The sequence below is a fragment of the Aplysia californica genome, unplaced genomic scaffold (assembly GCF_000002075.1).
Source record: "Aplysia californica isolate F4 #8 unplaced genomic scaffold, AplCal3.0 scaffold00001, whole genome shotgun sequence".
NCBI classification, from domain to species: Eukaryota; Metazoa; Mollusca; class Gastropoda; order Aplysiida; family Aplysiidae; genus Aplysia; species Aplysia californica.
The window spans coordinates 524,314-541,339 of NW_004797271.1; the positions used below are offsets into that span (position 1 = coordinate 524,314).

Genomic DNA, 17,026 nt, shown 5'->3' on the forward strand with positions numbered 1-17,026 from the left:
AAATAGAACTAACAACAACAATAATCCAGAGCTAACCCAGTTTGATACTGCTGGTAACTGGTAGGCCAGCTACATCATCAGACTGCTGGCAGACATTGAAATCACAGAATTCTGTGGTTGAAATGAGTCTCTGCTTGACCGTTCCTAACATTGTCTTTTTTCCATAATTAATAATTACAATGTATTAGAATTATTTGGTAAGTGATTTGTGATGTGATTATTCTTGTGGCAAGGAATTCTGTATCATGCGACCACTATGAAAGTAATGAATGGAGGGTCAGGGTTTCGGGTTGGGGTAGCCTACCCCGGTCCGGTAGGGTAGGGGTACCGTGGTACGGTTAAGGGGAAGGACTTCCGTAACGAGCAACCACCCCAACAAAGTTACAAACACAATAAAGATTAAAGAAGATACCTAAACCCTAACCTGGTAAGAATGTACTTTACCGGACGACCGGTCGGAACTGCTTTCGCTATGGCGGCCCTGGTGCCTTGTGGCTTGTGGCCCGCTAATCGCTAATCTTCCTTTCCAAACAGATGTGATTAAACTTAGAAGGACGCAAACTATTTTTAGCTAAGGCGCCCATCTTGTTTGACGTCAGACCAGGCTACCCCTCCAATCACGTGACTACATCTAAGTGTAGCCAACCGCATGGCACCAAAGATGGAAGTGTCTATGTAGATCTTCTATATAATCAAGCTTCATCTACCTCTTGGTCTTGGTGTCAGAAGTTCTGATGGCCGAATAGACTGCGTTTGAAGTCATGCAATGATTTTATGAGCGGTTCGATCCCGATCCCGGACAGGTGTTTTTTTCTCTTCTCCTCCTCCCGACTGACCAACAGTTTCTCCCATAAATTATAATTTGTTGCTTTTTGTAGTTTTTTTTAGTTTTTTATTTAACGCTCCGTTTATTTAATGTATATTAGTGATGAAGAATGCAGGAGGGGGGGTGTAGATCTAGATATCTAATCCTCCAGCGTCTTTACGGCAATTTTCGTGCGGTTTATTGTGTTTGCATTTACCGTGTTTCAATTTCTTCAAGCATCAGCGTTCTTAATCTTACTGTTCTGAGCATCAACGATCTAGATCTAGATTCTAGATATCTAATCTACGTGATCTTCCATCATTTCCAAGTACTAGATCTAGATCTTCCGAAATGTTACAGAAAACACATCATTCCATGCGGTACCTCCACGGAGTCTGTGGGTATCCCAGGAAGTGATGACATCACATTATACTAAAATTAGCAGCCAATCAGAAAGATGTATATCTTTACGTTTAACGGCATCTTTTCCAAACTCCCCTACTCACTCTTCTACTCAGTCTTCTACGTCCTCATCCTTCGACTGCCAGCATCCGACTGACGTCTCTTACCAGGTTTTTCAGTCATCACGACCATGCCACCGTGCCCTTTGACCTACGACCCTGACACCCATGAGGCTAATTGGTCAATCTAATCACGTAGTCCACTATTCTTATTTGCTCCAAAGAGGTAAAAGATGCTTGATTTGCTCGTGACTCTGCTAGGCTAGGCCTACTCCTGGTCCGGCAAAGTACAGTGTTTATATGTGGTGTGTGTGTTTTTTAAAAATTATTTTTGCCAGGGGGGCTAGCCCCTGAAACCCCCCACTGTTGTTATGTTGATGTAGACACGATTGTCCGCTCATGTTATTGTTTTTGCATTTTTGTGTGTTTTCTTTATTATTTTGTTTCCAAGCCCCCCTGAACGCCCCCCCCCCCCCCTCCCCCACTATTGTTGTTATGATACACAGTGGTCCACCAAAGTTAAATCCCCTACCCACCCTCAACCACCACCTCTTGCTCACCTCGCCTCACCGCTGGCTTGGGCTGTTCGTTCGCGAAGTCGCCCACGGAGCTACCTTTTGTGCACACATAGAGAACTATGAGTGCGTAGTTAGGCTAGGCGTGCGTAGTAATCACAACCCCTAACCCTACCCCAAACCCTTACCCTAACCCTGACCCTCTATTCTACTCTGTTTCTAGTGGTCACTCGTTACGGAATTCCTCCCAGGGTAGGGTTTTGGTTTGGGGTAGGGGTTGGGTCAGGGTTAGTAGGGTTCTAGGTCTCTTCTAATTGTGTTTGTTGGGGTGGTCATTTATTACAGAAGTCCTTCCTTTGTGTGATTTAGGGCCTATCTGATCTTTTCTTTTGGGTCTACCATTAACGCTTACTTTCACAGAGCAATATCTCCAAAGTTGAGAATCTTTGATTACTAACTAAGCCTTTACCAAATAGTAATAATTATATTAATAATAGGCTGGGCAGTTGCTATGTTTCCGATCCAACCAATTAATTTAGGCCGACTCCAACTCTATGTCATACCGGTAATGTAATTATTTGTATTAGATTGTAAGAGAGTTGAACCTGCCCAAGAAGGAATTGTAAGGGAACCAGAAAAAAAAATGTCTTCTAATAGGCCTACTAATTAGACTTTTTGGTCTTGCAGGGGGAGGGGAGTTCCACAGGGCCAGAGCTGCTTTTTCAAATATTTATTTCAATGTATGTTTTGGACAGGACAGATAGAAGTAGAAATAGGACTAAGAAAGTGGCGATGGATGGGACACAGCTTCCGAAAGCACAGTGGAAACATTACAAGACACTCACTGTGCGAGTGGAACCCACAGGGAGCACGAGGCAGGGGTAGGCCACGGGAAACATGGAGAAGATGCGTGGAAAGGGAAATGAGAGAGACAAAGCTCACTTGGAACGAGCTGGGAAGGATGGCCCAGGACAGAGATAAATGGACGGAGTTTGTGTGGCCTATACCTGCCAGGGGTGAAAGACATTGATGATGATAGAATGTTTTACGTTCTTGCGATCAGGAAATGGGGCTTTGATCCAGCCTGTTGCGGCCAACCCGAGATAACAGAAATATATACATCTCATCAGAAAAAACTCCTGAGATACTGTTATTAAAAATTCTCCCCATTACAGGAATAGCACTCAGATTTTCTGCATGGAACAGTGCAGCACCTACGCTACCCCACAGACACTGTACATTGTGGAGTCAAGGATAGCTAGTCCAGCAAGCAAGCAGGCAGTGATAATTATAACTTCACTTCACACCTCCCAAGGGCTACCCTTGTCTAGATTCTTTGTATGCTATCAATTTTACTTTTATCCATTGCCAACTAGGCTTGCATCTCTTTAGAACCACAGTTTCAGTGTTAAACCAATTACAGAATTGATTGAGCATCTCCTTTGCTTCCACCACTTTGTCCCGCCCATCGATATAATTAAAACAATCAACCATTGCCACCACACCTTTGCATCTAACATGATTTGAGGAACCTTTTATCTCAGCGCTATTCGATCAGGGTGGCAATCAGTGTTCAAAATTTCGCACCTCTTGCTTCCCAGAAAAGTTTCGTTGCCTTTATATATTATATATGCCATTTGAGCACTTTGGAAACAAGCAGCGGTGAGATTTCATACCCATGCAGCGTTCTCATATGGATGTGGTAACAGCCATGATACCTTCAAGCCATACCCCTTTTACCGTCCCTTGCCTTGCGACATTGCGTGAAGGATAGAGCCGGTGGAACTGAACTTAAAACTTTTTTTTCCAAATCAGGGTTGAGGGAGCATATTTTCTGTTCTAGATTATCTAGATAGGTCAAAACCTACCAGAGGGAACCGAGTTGTGAAGATTTCTGTCTTAGACAGATATAGATATATGTACCTGTATAAATAGAAGAATTAATCAAAGAGGTAGCAGAAAGATTCAGTTTTTACAGGTTTCCATTTTGGACAGGTTTATCTGATTTGCAAAATTTGGAAGTTTGCTCTGATTTGACCTGTCTGCCTTGAGAGTGACTTATTATCGCAGGACCTATATTATCTTTGAGAAGACATATATAAAATCAATGTAATTGAATTCACTTTTCATGTTGCTTGCATAAGAGGAATTGGACAAACTGTTTTCAATGCATCTCTAAATATTTGATTTTGACTGTGTTCTGGTTGTTCAAAAAGTTAACCAAGGAAGTTTGTCTGATTTCTTTTAAAGAAAAAGTCTAAGAAGATCAGTTCTTACTGAGGGCATTACCCTTTCTCTGTTTCATATGTTTATTGTGTTCTTTGACCTGGTTATCAATGTTTCTTGGGGGTTTTTTCAATACAGATTAGAATGAACAATGGCCTCTTCTGAGTCTGGAACCACAACTCGGTATCGGGAAAAGAAGCCTTGGAGGAAAATTCTGTATGAAGATCAAGGGTATCCAGATGATTATGTGGACAGCTCTTTCCTTGAAGAGTTGAAAAAAAATTGTGAGTGTGTCAAACTGAAACTTTAAAATAATCATGTAATGTGCACTGGGATTTTAAGTAGGCTTACTCTTCAAATAAATATATAGACATATTTGATAGTTGAGCATTGTGTGGTCTCATGGAAAGCATTTACTGTACTTCTGCGTTTTTGCTAAACTTTCGTTTTGTCTGTTGCAGCTTGAATAACTAAAAGGTTCAAACAATATTTTCTTGCTCTTGTGTAATGTGGATTTTATAAGTCTAGGATTTGATTTTTCTCACTGCTTATTTGTGGTTGTCAATGGTATACAGTATAACATGGTTAGGTTGAACAAGAAAGACTCAAAATCACGCATCCGTCAAACTGAGCCTGCGCTCCCGATTTTTCTTCTACTTCATCTTTGTGAGATATCCCTCGAACTACGGAAGTTGGTCCCAATGTATTCGAGCTATCTATGTTATAATATTATATTATTATTGCTAAGACCTCCGAACTGGCAACCATCAGGTCATGGGTTTGAATCCCTGTCTTGATGTAGTGTCCTTAGAGCCGTGCACAGTAGCAGCCACCAGCAACTTTGGGATTAATAAAAGTATTTGCTACACATAAAAAAATTATTTAAAAATTTTTCTTATTTATTCTCTTTGTACAGTGCATGTGAGATCATACAGTTATGGAATGTTGGTCTGTGCTTCCACCAGCATCACCCAACAGTTGAGCAGGTATAAGCCAGAAATTTACCTAATGTGTGTATGTTTGTGTGTGTGTGTGTGTGTGTGTTTTGTTGTCCATGCATGGGCATTTTTAGATGTATATGGACTTGTGTGTGTATTTCATATGATATTTTGTGTTTGTGTGTGTTTTGTGTGTCTGTGTTTGTTTTATTCTCAGCAGTTTCGAGATGGAAAGGAGTTTTGTCAATGTAGCCATTTTAAAAAGGGGATCTTCCCAAATTTTGAATTCTAGTTTATTTTTAAAATACTAAAATACTCTCAGTTTCACTTTGATTTTTTCACACAAGTAGGGTCACTGATCAGGCTATCGATTTAGCAAATAAAAAATTTAACATTAAAAATCAAAAACAGCATTTTGTTAGCTTAGGGCAGTATTGTGTATCCTGTTCTTTATGATGCTTCAAATCAAGGTAAGTCCCTCTCCTGTCTTGATTTTTGATTGTTGCTATAAGAGTAAAGGAAACTGAGTAGCACAACATGGGGATAGAAGACTCTTTTTAATGGTTGATAATAAATGTTTTAACGGGATAGCCTAATTCAAAATCTTTAATCATCGTTCACTATTATCAATATAGGGATTCTCATGGTCTTTTAGTTTAGTTTTAGTAGAGGTTTTACGGCGCTCGCAACTGCATAAGGTCATATGAGCGCCAGAAGATTAGAGGTGTTATAAGAGAGTAACAAACATAAAAAAGAAGAAGGGGAGATAAGGACGATAGATTTTTCATAGAGGAAAGAAGGAGCAAACCACACCAGAGCACCCGCCAACCGCCCACTCTCATGGTCTAAGATGCATAGTGTTCACCTCTCAAACAAAATGATGCAAAAGATGCGTGGATCAAAACCTGCCAGCAATGCCATAATTTTCTCTTCTGAAATCTTCTCTTTTGTCCTCATTTCCTGATCTCCTGTCCCTTTCTGTCTGCCTTTTTTGCCTTCAATTTTCCCAGTGAAAGCAAGATGTGACACAAGTGATAATTCACTGTGTATATATACTATATATATATATGTAAATTTCTACACATATTTTTGTTTCATTTTTTTAGCGTTGGACTGTTTGTAGCCATGTTTTTCAACATGGAGGATCGGATGCTCTCTCCACAAGTGTTATGGGCTTTAGCATCGGCTGTCACAGTGTTGGGATACGTTGTGAACCAAAGTCTTGCGTGGTACTACAGACAACAGCCTGTGCCCGCTCTGTGTAAGTCGCCTTGAAGTATACAAGGCTGTTACCTTATTTCTTTTTGAAATTGTAATATGAGTGGTTGGGTGGATGTTTGCCACCAGTAGGTTATACTTGTATACCTTTCTTCTCTTGTTTCTGTCTGTCTGGTTTGCTTTTTGTCAGCACCAAATTACTTTTGTAATGTATGTAGAAATGTTTCTCTTTCCTAAAACTATAAAAACTTTCATTATTTGAGCTGTGCTTTGAAAGTGAGCTTGAATGGTGTGTCTTTTTGCCTCCTTCCATGAGAGACTACACATAAACAGAATTCGTATGAAATGACACTTTTTTAAATCAAAAAGTAAACGAATAGTTACTGTTAAAGAGAAAATTAGTCAAAATCCCCAGCTTTCCGAAATAACGTCAGTGGAATGGGGGGTTTATTTTTCTTGGTTTGTAAAATTGGCATCTTCTACAAGACTATTGAGGCAATCAAACCTGTTAGATACTCTGAGAGTACACTGCTTAAATGAAGAAAAGTTCCAGTGCCCGTACCCAAAAAGACAACATTCCAATCATTGTAATTTTTATATGTATGCTTCCTTTACTTTAAGTGGTGGAGTTAGAATATTTGGACAGGACCATCACGAAGTAATCCTATTCCCAGTAACTGTTTTTTGATCAAGCATTTAAAACCTCCCCATGTAGATTGCAAAAATGACTCTGCTTGCAACTAGTCTGGGGGGGGGTGGGCTATTGACGTTTACATGAATCGATTACAAATGGTCCCCCCCACCCCGGACCACATGGCTGTTTCATATTATGTGATAGGCTTCTGCCCTTTGTCTGAGCCATGTATCATTGGAACTTTTTATGGTACAGGAACCCACTTTTTGAGGCAAGAATGAGTCATTTTGTTGGACTGTAAAGGCACATAATAATTCTAACAATAACAATTTTGTTATAGTCATATGTGAAGCGTGTTGACAAAATGAGTTACTTCTTGGATTCAAGCCTTTAGGAAATAGATAAATAATGTTTATATAGGTAAAGTTTTTACAATTGATAAGTACAAAAAAATAAAAGACAGGTTATAGTTAAAGAATGTGTCATCAATAGAAAATCTACAAATTTGACCCTAAGGTCGATTTTTGGCCAATAACTCCATTTGCAGATTGTGAGAAGTAATTCATTTTGTCAGCACGCCTCACATATTTTGTTGTTTGTCGTCAAATATCTCAATATATTCTCTCTGTCTCTACTCTCTGTCTCTCTATATCTCTGTCTCTGTCTGTCTCTGTCTGACTCTGTCTGTCTCTTGCTGTCTCTCTCTCTCTCTCTCTCTGTCTCTGTCTCTCTCTCTCTCTCTCTGTCTCTCTCTCTCTGTCTCTCTCTCTCTCTCTCTCTCTCTCCCTCTCTCCCTCCCTCCCTCCCTTCCTCCCTCCCTCCCTCCCTCCCTCCCTCTCTCTCACTCTCTCTCTCTCTCTCTCTCTCTCTCTCTCTCTCTCTCTCTCTCTCTCTCTCTCTCTCTCTCTCTCTCTCTCTCTCTCTCTCTTCATTAATTAATTAATTTATCCATCCATCTACCCATGTGCCTCTCTGCCCAGATGTTCATCCCTGCCTTTCTCACTCTGGTACCCCTGAAGACATGTGTCCTACTCCAAGGTTTCAGTACGTTCCAGTCCCCAAGCCGTACCAGTGGTTTTTATCACAGTGTCATATTCGGCACTTGTATGACCTTATTGTGTTGCATGTGCCGCTCAACCCTTACCAAAACAAAACAAAAACCCCAAAACATCCCCACCCCACCCCTCCTCAGTGGTAAAACACCTGAAGACATGTAACAGTATCCTACACCAAGGTTTCAGCGGGTTCCTGTCCCTGTACTGGTGGTTGTTATCACAGTGTCATTATATTCTCTCTCTCCCCGCCCCCACCCCTCTCCTCAGTGGTAAAACACCTGAAGACGTGTGTCCTGTTCCAAGGTTTCAGCGCGTTCCTGTCCCCTGTGCTGGCGTCGCTCACTGAGACCATCAGCACTGACACGATCTACGCCATGACAGCTCTCATGTTTGCCGGCTACCTGCTCTTTTACAATTATCACACATTAGACGGAGAGTAAGTTGTCTCTCTCTCGCTCTCTCACAAAGTGCAAGGGATATTTTAATTTGTCACATTTGGTACCGGATAATGTGACCTAAAGACCTTAGATCTGTCGCTGTCATTGGTCTGAAAAAATAAAAAGCAGAAGAGATACTTAAATGACTTACTTGATGAACTTAATAAACTGATGGGTGGTGGGGAAAGGCCAGGATGATGTACATTTTTTAAGAACATCCAAGCAGTAAAATGAATGGCAAACCATGATTAGCAATGTCCAGTTCATGTCTGGCACTTGAAGGAAAAGAAGAAGAAAGAAAGAAGAAAGAATGTGATCTGGGGAAATGAGTGAGTTTAGAAATTGTGCTTGAAAGAACATGTTTCATATTGAGTGAATTAACTTTTGAAATGCATGAAACTGTGGTGATATTTCTCAATTTCACCATTTCACATTGCCTTGTTGGCAATGGTAATTTAGAAACTGAAGGCAAAGGTGAAGTGTTGCTGACTCATTTTGCTTATGCTTATACTTTTTACGATTACAGACATGTTTTATGCAAGAGCATTTTGCCATACAATTATTCTTTTGTGACAACTAGGAATGATGTGATTGTCTAGAGCATAAAATCTGTCAACATCTTGTCTGTTTGTATTTTGCTACGATTTATTTTTTAAATGAGGTTTTTCAGTTTACCCCAAAATGTTCAGTTTCGAGGGAACTTCCAGCACCAGAAGAGTGGGTACCGGAACTGAATGAAATGCTTGCGTTTGAGGGGGGGAGACACAGCGCATTGGGAAAAGATTTGTTAAGTGTGTCAATTCTTCACCCCTCAATATCTTCCCCAGCATTCTAAGAGCAGACATGCAACAGAGAACAGAGTCAGCCTCTAATTTGACAAGTCCTCCAATATTGTCAGTCATAATCATAAAAAATTGCTCGACTGATTTCTTCTTGTTTTGAGAAAAAAAATTTAAAATTTTGCTATCTAAGTCAACCGTATGGTTTTAGCACTGAAAATGTCTCATTGATTTGATTTTTAGAACACAAAACAAAATCCTGCTATATTGAGGATATAAAACAACTAACACGCATTTTTACTTCACCGATAACTAGCACCTTGATAAAAATTCCTTTTTAAAAAAGTATTTTAACTGAATAAGGTCATATGAGCACATGGAACGGATTAATTAAACATTTTCAGTTTGGTAGGAATTAATTTATTTTGTATTTTGCCCGCGTGGGCAAGTTGCACACAGGACCTTCGAGATTTTTCGCCCTTATCCGAGATGGCAAAGTGTTAGATTTTACCTTCCCTAAGATCAGGGGTGTTGAAAGACAGCAATAAGGAGCTAGAAGTAGCAGTAGAAAGAGTCAGGTACCTAGAGGGGGGGGGGAGGAATAGGCAGAAAGTAGAGATGAATGAACAGTGTTCCCGATGTGGACATATTATATATATTTATACAGCACTTTGTGAAAAGTCAATCTCTAATTATGCATCCACATCTCCACCATCATGTCTAAGGTAAACACACCTTCCCAATATGTTCCCCAGTGTCCCTGGAGCTGTGTCGCTGAATGCTGCGGTGTTTGCCTCTGTGTGCCTGGCGTCCCGACTCCACACGGCCTGGCACGCCTTCACAACGGTCACCATCTCCTTTGAGATGTTTGCTCTCTGGCCCATTCTGCAGAATACCCTTAAGGTGAATGTTTCAGACTGTTATAGTACTGCCTTTTATCTCTTCTGTGTGGTGGGTGGAGGGTGTCACTGGTAGTTTCTGCTTTTCTAAAATTATATGAAGTCACTGTGGTGTAAAAGTTAGGCCCTTTGCCGCTGCACACAGGACGTTAGTTCGATTCCCGATTGTGCTGCAGAACAGCCTTAAGGTGAATGTTTCAGACTGTTATAGTATTGCCTTTTATCTTCTTCTGTGTGGTGATTGAAAGGTGTCACTGGTGGTTTCTGCTTCTTTAGATCATGTGAAGTCTGCTTATCACCTGCATCTGTGGTTAGGCTCTTTGCCATAGCACACAGGACGTTAGTTTGATTCCCGAATGTGGAAGATTTCTTATTGAGTACTTTCATTTGTCTGCTGGGATGTTAGCCTGCCTCCTAAATAATCCAAATTGTGTGACAGAGGGCATCAAACATTTACAATTATATCTGCTCTTTTTTTTCCCTTTCCACCCGTACCACTGAGCCAAGTACCCAGCTATAAAATTAACCTGCTTGAGTTTTACAGTGCACATGATCAAAGTTTATCCTCTGTAAATAGCTTTTGAAAGTAATACTACTATTTCAGCACCTTTTTTGCTTCTTTTTTCACAGGAGTTTCATTACCGAGGCCATGTGATTGTGACGTTAGTTATCTCCCTTGTGTGTACCTTGTGTCTGCTGCCCAAGACGGTGGTCGGGGCTGTCCTCTACCTCACAGCTGCCATCTTCGTCACCTTCGTCTGCCCTGCCTGGCTCTTCCACATACAGCCCCTCAAAAAGTAAGTCAGGTTACCTAACTATTACTGTGAAAATAGAAATCGTAGTAGATTTGCAAATCTGTATCAAATCCAATTTTGTACAGTCCATGCCGAAAGGGTACGTGCTCTACACAAAACCAATGGCTCCTAAACAAAATACCAATGATACTCATCTGATGTTAAGTCCAGTTTTTTGTTGTATTTGTGACTTCTCTGTTTTCCAATCTGTTTGAAACTATTATAATGAAATATTGTTCAATGCAGAGACAAAATTCTCCATTCCTTTGATATGCAATTGATTTCCATTCCACCAATGTTGATGAATCTCAATATATACGCTTAAACATACTTTTTAATTTCTTTGATTTCACACGATTTTGCAAAGTCTTGATTCTAAAGGTTGATTCTGAGTGACCATATCTTGGGTGATTCTTAGCGTAGTTGTAATATCAATGTGTTAGATGATGCAGAATTTATTTAGACAAAAATTGATATGCTACATAAGTGGTAGTGCAAGGCTTTAATTCGATAATAGAGTGAATGCATTTTCAAATTTCTTTGGAACGCAAATGTATATGTGAAAAAATAATATGGATATTATCTCTATATATTATTTCATTTCAGCAATATTTACGGCCCCTGGGATGAGGCTGTGGTCAAGACGTGACCTCGCTGACCTCTAGCACTTTCGGAAACAGGTCAATGGAAAGGCCTTGATGAGCTGGCTGATCCAACTGTATTGTTTTGGCATTTGATGTGTTATTTTGTACATATTATTGTGTATGAGATTTTGATAAGAGGATTGGGTGTGTGAACATCTCTTTTTATTACTGGTTTCCATCAAGGGAAATGTATTTTTAATTTATACAGGATTGAATGCTGCAAAAAATGCTCATTTATTATTTTTAGATTTAAAAAAAGAGAATATTTTGATTTTGTATTTTTTGAATTGTGTATGTCAATGCTTGTGCCATAGATCACACCAAGTACGGTACTAGTATTTCAGGACTTACCTCCCCTGTGTGTCATACTATCTAGGTCAATTGAAAAGCAGTCTCGGAACAGCCGTTCATGGATGTCACATGTGTTTACAAATTGTGCTAGCCCCTACAACACAACAAGTGGCGAAGAGGGTGGGATCGCTTTCTGAGGCGCTGGCAATTTCTTCCAGAGTCATGGCTTTAGGGACTGAATGACCAGCCATGAAGTTGGCGTAGTCGTCTGCGATTTTAGCCTTATGACTGGAGATCACATTGTTTTTCTCAACAGGTTGTCTGCTGAGGAAGTCAGCCGGATTGTTCTCTCCTGGCTGGTAGCATAGGGTGAAATCGTAAGGTTGGAGTCTGAGATTCCATCGTTCAATTCTTGCTGAGGTTCTGAATGTGATGCTGTTGAAGATTCCTTCAAGAAGTATGTGGTCAGAGATTACTGTGAACTGGTGACCAAGTAAGTACACGTTGAAATGTTCACAAGCCCAGATGACTGCAAGAGCTTCACAGCTGGATTTGAGAGTATCGTGACTCGACATCAGTCAAAGCACGACTTGTGTATGCCACTATGCGAATGTTGTTCTACCATCCAGAGGTAAAACCTAGTAACATGGTCGACCAAGTTTTGAGAAAATAAAAAAAACAGTTCAAAGTTCTTACATTTATTTATTGACCAAAATGTATTTCTCATTCATAAAGTTCTTCAATAGATGGGATGTTAGGTTATCTGAGAGTTTCACTGAAAAAAATACTGTGATAGCAAAATAATTACAAGATACTAGGTTGGATGGCTTCCTTTACAGAGGTAAAACCTGGTAACATTAAGCTACTACTTCACCTTGGCACAACTCTGCCCAAAGCAAAACCTTGTAACTTATGAAATTCACCAGTTGCTAGGTTTTACCTCAGAAATGGTAACTGAAATCAGCCTGCAGCTCAATTAAATTAAACATGGTATAATAAACTTACAACCTACTGTAATCATAAAAGTACATTGGGATTGTAACTGGCAATTACAGTTGAGTCCTGAATATGGGCAACCACCTGGTTCGATGACAAAACCTTACATAGTTGTCCAAATGCGACCCAGAATCATTGAAAATATGTCCAATTGTATATAAATAGATTTTTATCTTTCATGACCCCAAATAGCAGACCTCCGGGTCCCTGGGGTTTTTTTATGTAGCATGTGTCTCTTCCGATTCTTTTTATGATCCTAAACATAACAGGACAAAATTAACTCTTAGTATACATGGGCCTGTTCCACCTTTTTACGCAGCCATTTTTTTTATATTTTTAGGGGGCCGTGGTAAAATGATTATAACTGTCTTATTTTTTTACCTCTGTAATTGTATGACACATCAACATTTTCAGAAATGAACAAGCAATTCAACCTTGGTAAAGAAAAAGATATGTCAGGCATGAGAGAAGAGATATGTGGCTTGAAGGAGGAAGAAATTGATGAAAAAGAAGAAAAAATCAACGTATTTTCGACTTACATGTATTCATGGCAGATAACAATCCTTTCAGAATGTTTGAAACAACATATCAAATGAAAGTATGTCCATTTCCCAGTTCATGTTGAAAGTTTCAGAGGTTTCTGATGCACACAAAAAAGTTTTTGTAACTTTGAAATAAGTCACTCAAATACAGGTAAAAAAGCACAAACACAACACCACTGGATAAGAACTCTATAAAAAAGATTTACACTATGTACAGTTCACAACCCCAGTTACACTGATGAATGGAATTGCTTAAAACATTTATTTGGGTGCAGAAATGGCTGGCTGTCACACCCGTTGCAAAAGAATGAAGTCCTCACCCTCTTTTCGCGCGTGCTACACTCTCTGCATTCACGGGTCAGTTTTGACTTCACAATGACATGTGAGCTGTTCCAGACCCTGTTCAAGGGGTTTTCTGGCTGGGCATGACCTCTGTTGTCATTATTCTCTTGTATCTCTGCGAGATGTCATGTCGCAAGGTTGCACAGTTTATCAATGAGCTTCGTTTTGAATTTCAGCAACGGATGTTTCTTGGCACCTTCAGGCTAAGATTTGGTATAAAGTATAAAAGCGTTGATCTGTGTGATCTCAAAGATCCACAGAAAAATTTTGTTCCACCACTTTCTTGTTCTTCTATAGAAGGTAGGCTACCATAGGTCTGGACCATCTGATCAATTTTATCACAGCCGTTCATGTTTTTATTATAATCTTAAATTACAACCGACTTGTCCACCCCTTTCACCTCTGTTGCACGTACTTGTGCCTCACTAGATACCAAGACATATGGTTTCTTTGCTTTTTTGTCTCGAAATGTTACACACAGGTACTTTGTATCCTGCATGTACCACCTCATTGCTCTGAAAGCGAGCCTGTTTGTTTTCAGCTCTGGCGGGAAGTCACGTCGATTTATATTTACCGTCCCGGTATAATAAAATTTCTCGCTTGATAAATATTTCAGCAGGGGATAGCTGTTGTAGTACCTGTCTGCAAACAGGTGGTGTCCAGGTGACAGAGGTGACAGCAGAGTGCTAAAAACCTTTTCTGCCTGTTAAGCATCATGATGGCGAGGGTCAAACGAGGTGTTAGCCCCAAAATAAATGAGCAAGTTCAGGACATATCTGCTTTCACTCTCGCATAAACTGAAAGTCTTGTGATATTTTTTTGGTTTGGACGCATTGAACATTCTATGTGCCCACCTGCCCTTCCAGCCGATAACCATTTCATCGAAGGAGAGATTCTTCTTTGGGTAGTACGCAGCTTGAAACTGTCATAACAAACAATTTACAAAGGGTTCAATCTTCGCTTTTTCTTCAACTCCAACCTCGCAAACATGTAACATCGTGCGGTAAATTGCTTGGAATCTGTCGCGCGTGAACATTTTCTTGAACCACGTTGTGCACTGAATTCGCTCCTTGGACCAGTAGCTTTGAATGCTTGGCTTGTGTACTATACCCATCGAAATAACGACGGCAAAAAACTTGTATAGCTCACCAAGTGAGATGTCTGTCCATGTTCGAAAAACAGAACTTGCACTCGCAGTTTTCTGAAGCTCTGCACATTTATGCTGTGCGTACTCATTGATCGTTGTCACCAAGCCACGGAGAATTGTTGTTATACACAGTGCCAAAAAGCAGTGGTTAGGAGAAGAACCTTGTGCCACAAGCTCCAAGTCAACTCCTGTTCTCAGGGGCGTAAACCGAAAACTCTTCACCGTAGCCCCTTCATTCACTTGTCTCCAGTTGTTCCCTACTTCTGCATCTCCTCTTCCATCTCCAGTACTAGTACTAGGCCTAAGAAGGGGAGATCTTGACCTCTCTCTGCTCTTAGTACTCCCAGCACCAGCTCCCTTTCTTTTACCAGGCCCCTCCCTTTACCCTGTGAAGGACATGCCCCTCACAAGTCACAAGTTGAAGTTGACGGACCGGGTTCATCAAGGTCTGACTCACTCGAAGACTCGTCTCTGCCTATAACATCGTTCCCATCCGAGTCTTTATCGCTACAATCGAGCTCGGATTCTTCATCACACATAGTTTGGAACAAATCTATGGCTGCTTTTGCAGAAAGCCTTTGCTGTCTTCCTTTATTGGCAACAGCTATAATAAACAAACAAGCTGACTTGAGTGGACAAATTCACACTGAAAAAGTCACAACAAATTCACTGGAAAATACGCTCCAAACACCACAAACTGCGTTCGAAAATAGCATACTTCCGTTCTAAAGGGATCTCTAAGAAAAAAGATTTCCGTACACGGTGTAGTTTTTACACAAAGCCCCAGAATATTAGGTGACATAGAGAGCCACATGAAGTGGTGTGCCGGCATTTTGACATCGTTAAGTGCGCCACGTGAGGTGGTGAGCCGGACACTAAGAGTTAAAAGCATAGGTCAGGGGGTTGCCATGGCACAGTGGATAGAGCACTCACTTCGGGTGATGGAGCTCTGGGGTTTGAATCCCAGTTCAGTTCGAATTTTTTTATCAGAGAGGGTTTTTTTTGTCTTTCTGGCTTGGCTCACCTGTTGTCATTGCCCAGCAGAGGTGGACATTTAAAGCATAGGTCATGTCTGTGAAATGAGTCATGTCTGAAATGACCTTCCAATACGTCATGTACAGGCATTAGACAACAAATTAACAACAATAAAGCACAGATCTAAGAAAAAATAGAAGCAAAGGCAATATCACTTGATAATACATTTATTGACTGCAAAGGTCTATTTGCCAAAATTTTGGACCCAAATGTTGTTACTGAACAAAAAGATAAGAAAAAAGGAATGCAAAGACATACAGAAACAAATTGTTGGTTGTTGTAAAAAGCTCTAAAATCAGGGGTTTTTTTAGATTTCTTCACACTCACAAAAAATAAATGAAGGCGTGTCAGTTGAAATTAAAGGTAACTAGCTAAGCTTCTACTGTAGCGAGATCCTTAACATTGTTGTTGACTGGTAAATCAGTCCAAAATTGGAGTCCCCCTCGGCGTGAGGTTGCTCTCCGTAGAAAAAGAATTGCATCCTTCTTTGATTGTTGTATTCCTCTTGGAACATCCATTTTTTGGAGGCATTGACAGTTTGCCCACAGCAGAGGGATTAATGAAATTGCGAGCGCTGTAAAACCCCATACTTAACTACAACTAACCAGTCTCTGCACCATTGCCGCTCTTGGCACCCCCTCCCCGATCTCCTGACTCGTTGACCTTGCACTGAGAGGCAATATGCCCCTTCTTTGCCACATGTGAAACAAACAAGTCGTCGTCTCCGTTCTTGACAATCCGGTACAGAATGTGGCCCACCACACTGAAAACACTTGACCCTCGATTTCTTCCCTTTGGACGCCCGCTCCTCAGATGGAGCTGCTACACCCACGGAATTCTGAGCCAAAACACGAGTCCTTCCAATAAGATCGGCCACCTTCATACCCTCAACTCCAATGATTTGCTGTAACTCCAATCCAACAATGTCCGGGAAACCCATTATAAATGCTAACTTCACCACTAGCTCTAAGCCACTCCCAGTAAACCCACACAGCCTTGCAAGCCTCCGCAATTTGTTAGCAAATACATCTGCTGCTTCACTCGCCCATCTACACTCCCTTAACCTTGATTAGGCAGTGAATCGATTATTTGCAAAAGCTTTCTGTTGACACTTTTTAAAGGTAGACGGCACAGTTCATTTCTTCCTTGCCGTCCAAAAGAAATAGTCTGTGTACTCCACTCCTGGTTGGGTGTTTGGTGCTTGTTTGGGGGTCTCTGGTAGAGGTGCAACTAGTACCGATGGTCTGCATGGGGCTTGGATGACGGCA

The 17,026-nt window shown here is 40.7% G+C and overlaps 1 protein-coding gene across 2 annotated transcripts; it reads left to right on the forward strand.

Annotated features, from left to right (window-relative positions):
• The first annotated feature begins 91 nt into the window (after nt 1-91).
• Nucleotides 92-15,987, forward strand: LOC101849253 (phosphatidylinositol N-acetylglucosaminyltransferase subunit C). 2 transcript variants are annotated; one of them, XR_004859275.1, is made up of 9 exons: nt 92-197; nt 4,146-4,291; nt 4,924-4,993; nt 6,052-6,206; nt 8,120-8,288; nt 9,824-9,971; nt 10,598-10,764; nt 11,368-11,734; nt 11,895-15,987. XR_004859275.1 is itself a non-coding variant. In XM_013088327.2 (9 exons), exons 3-9 carry the CDS (start codon nt 4,159-4,161, stop codon nt 11,408-11,410), a joined length of 885 nt encoding a protein of 294 aa, XP_012943781.1. In that variant the 5' UTR covers nt 92-197; nt 535-536; nt 4,146-4,158; the 3' UTR covers nt 11,411-11,676. The 2 variants fall into 2 exon arrangements, 1 of the variants encoding a protein (XP_012943781.1); XM_013088327.2 differs by lacking the exon at nt 11,895-15,987 and adding an exon at nt 535-536 and having other exon boundaries at nt 11,368-11,676.
• The last annotated feature ends 1,039 nt before the right edge of the window (nt 15,988-17,026 follow it).

What these genes read in the sequence shown, in the direction of transcription:
- LOC101849253 (XM_013088327.2), top strand. Translation starts at nt 4,159, where the DNA reads ATGGCCTCTTCTGAGTCTGGAACCACAACTCGGTATCGGGAAAAGAAG. An exon ending in TGAAGAGTTGAAAAAAAATT is followed by an intron (nt 4,292 to 4,923) that starts GTGAGTGTGTCA and finishes CTCTTTGTACAG; the next exon opens with TGCATGTGAGATCATACAGT. An exon ending in CACATACAGCCCCTCAAAAA is followed by an intron (nt 10,765 to 11,367) that starts GTAAGTCAGGTT and finishes ATTTCATTTCAG; the next exon opens with CAATATTTACGGCCCCTGGG.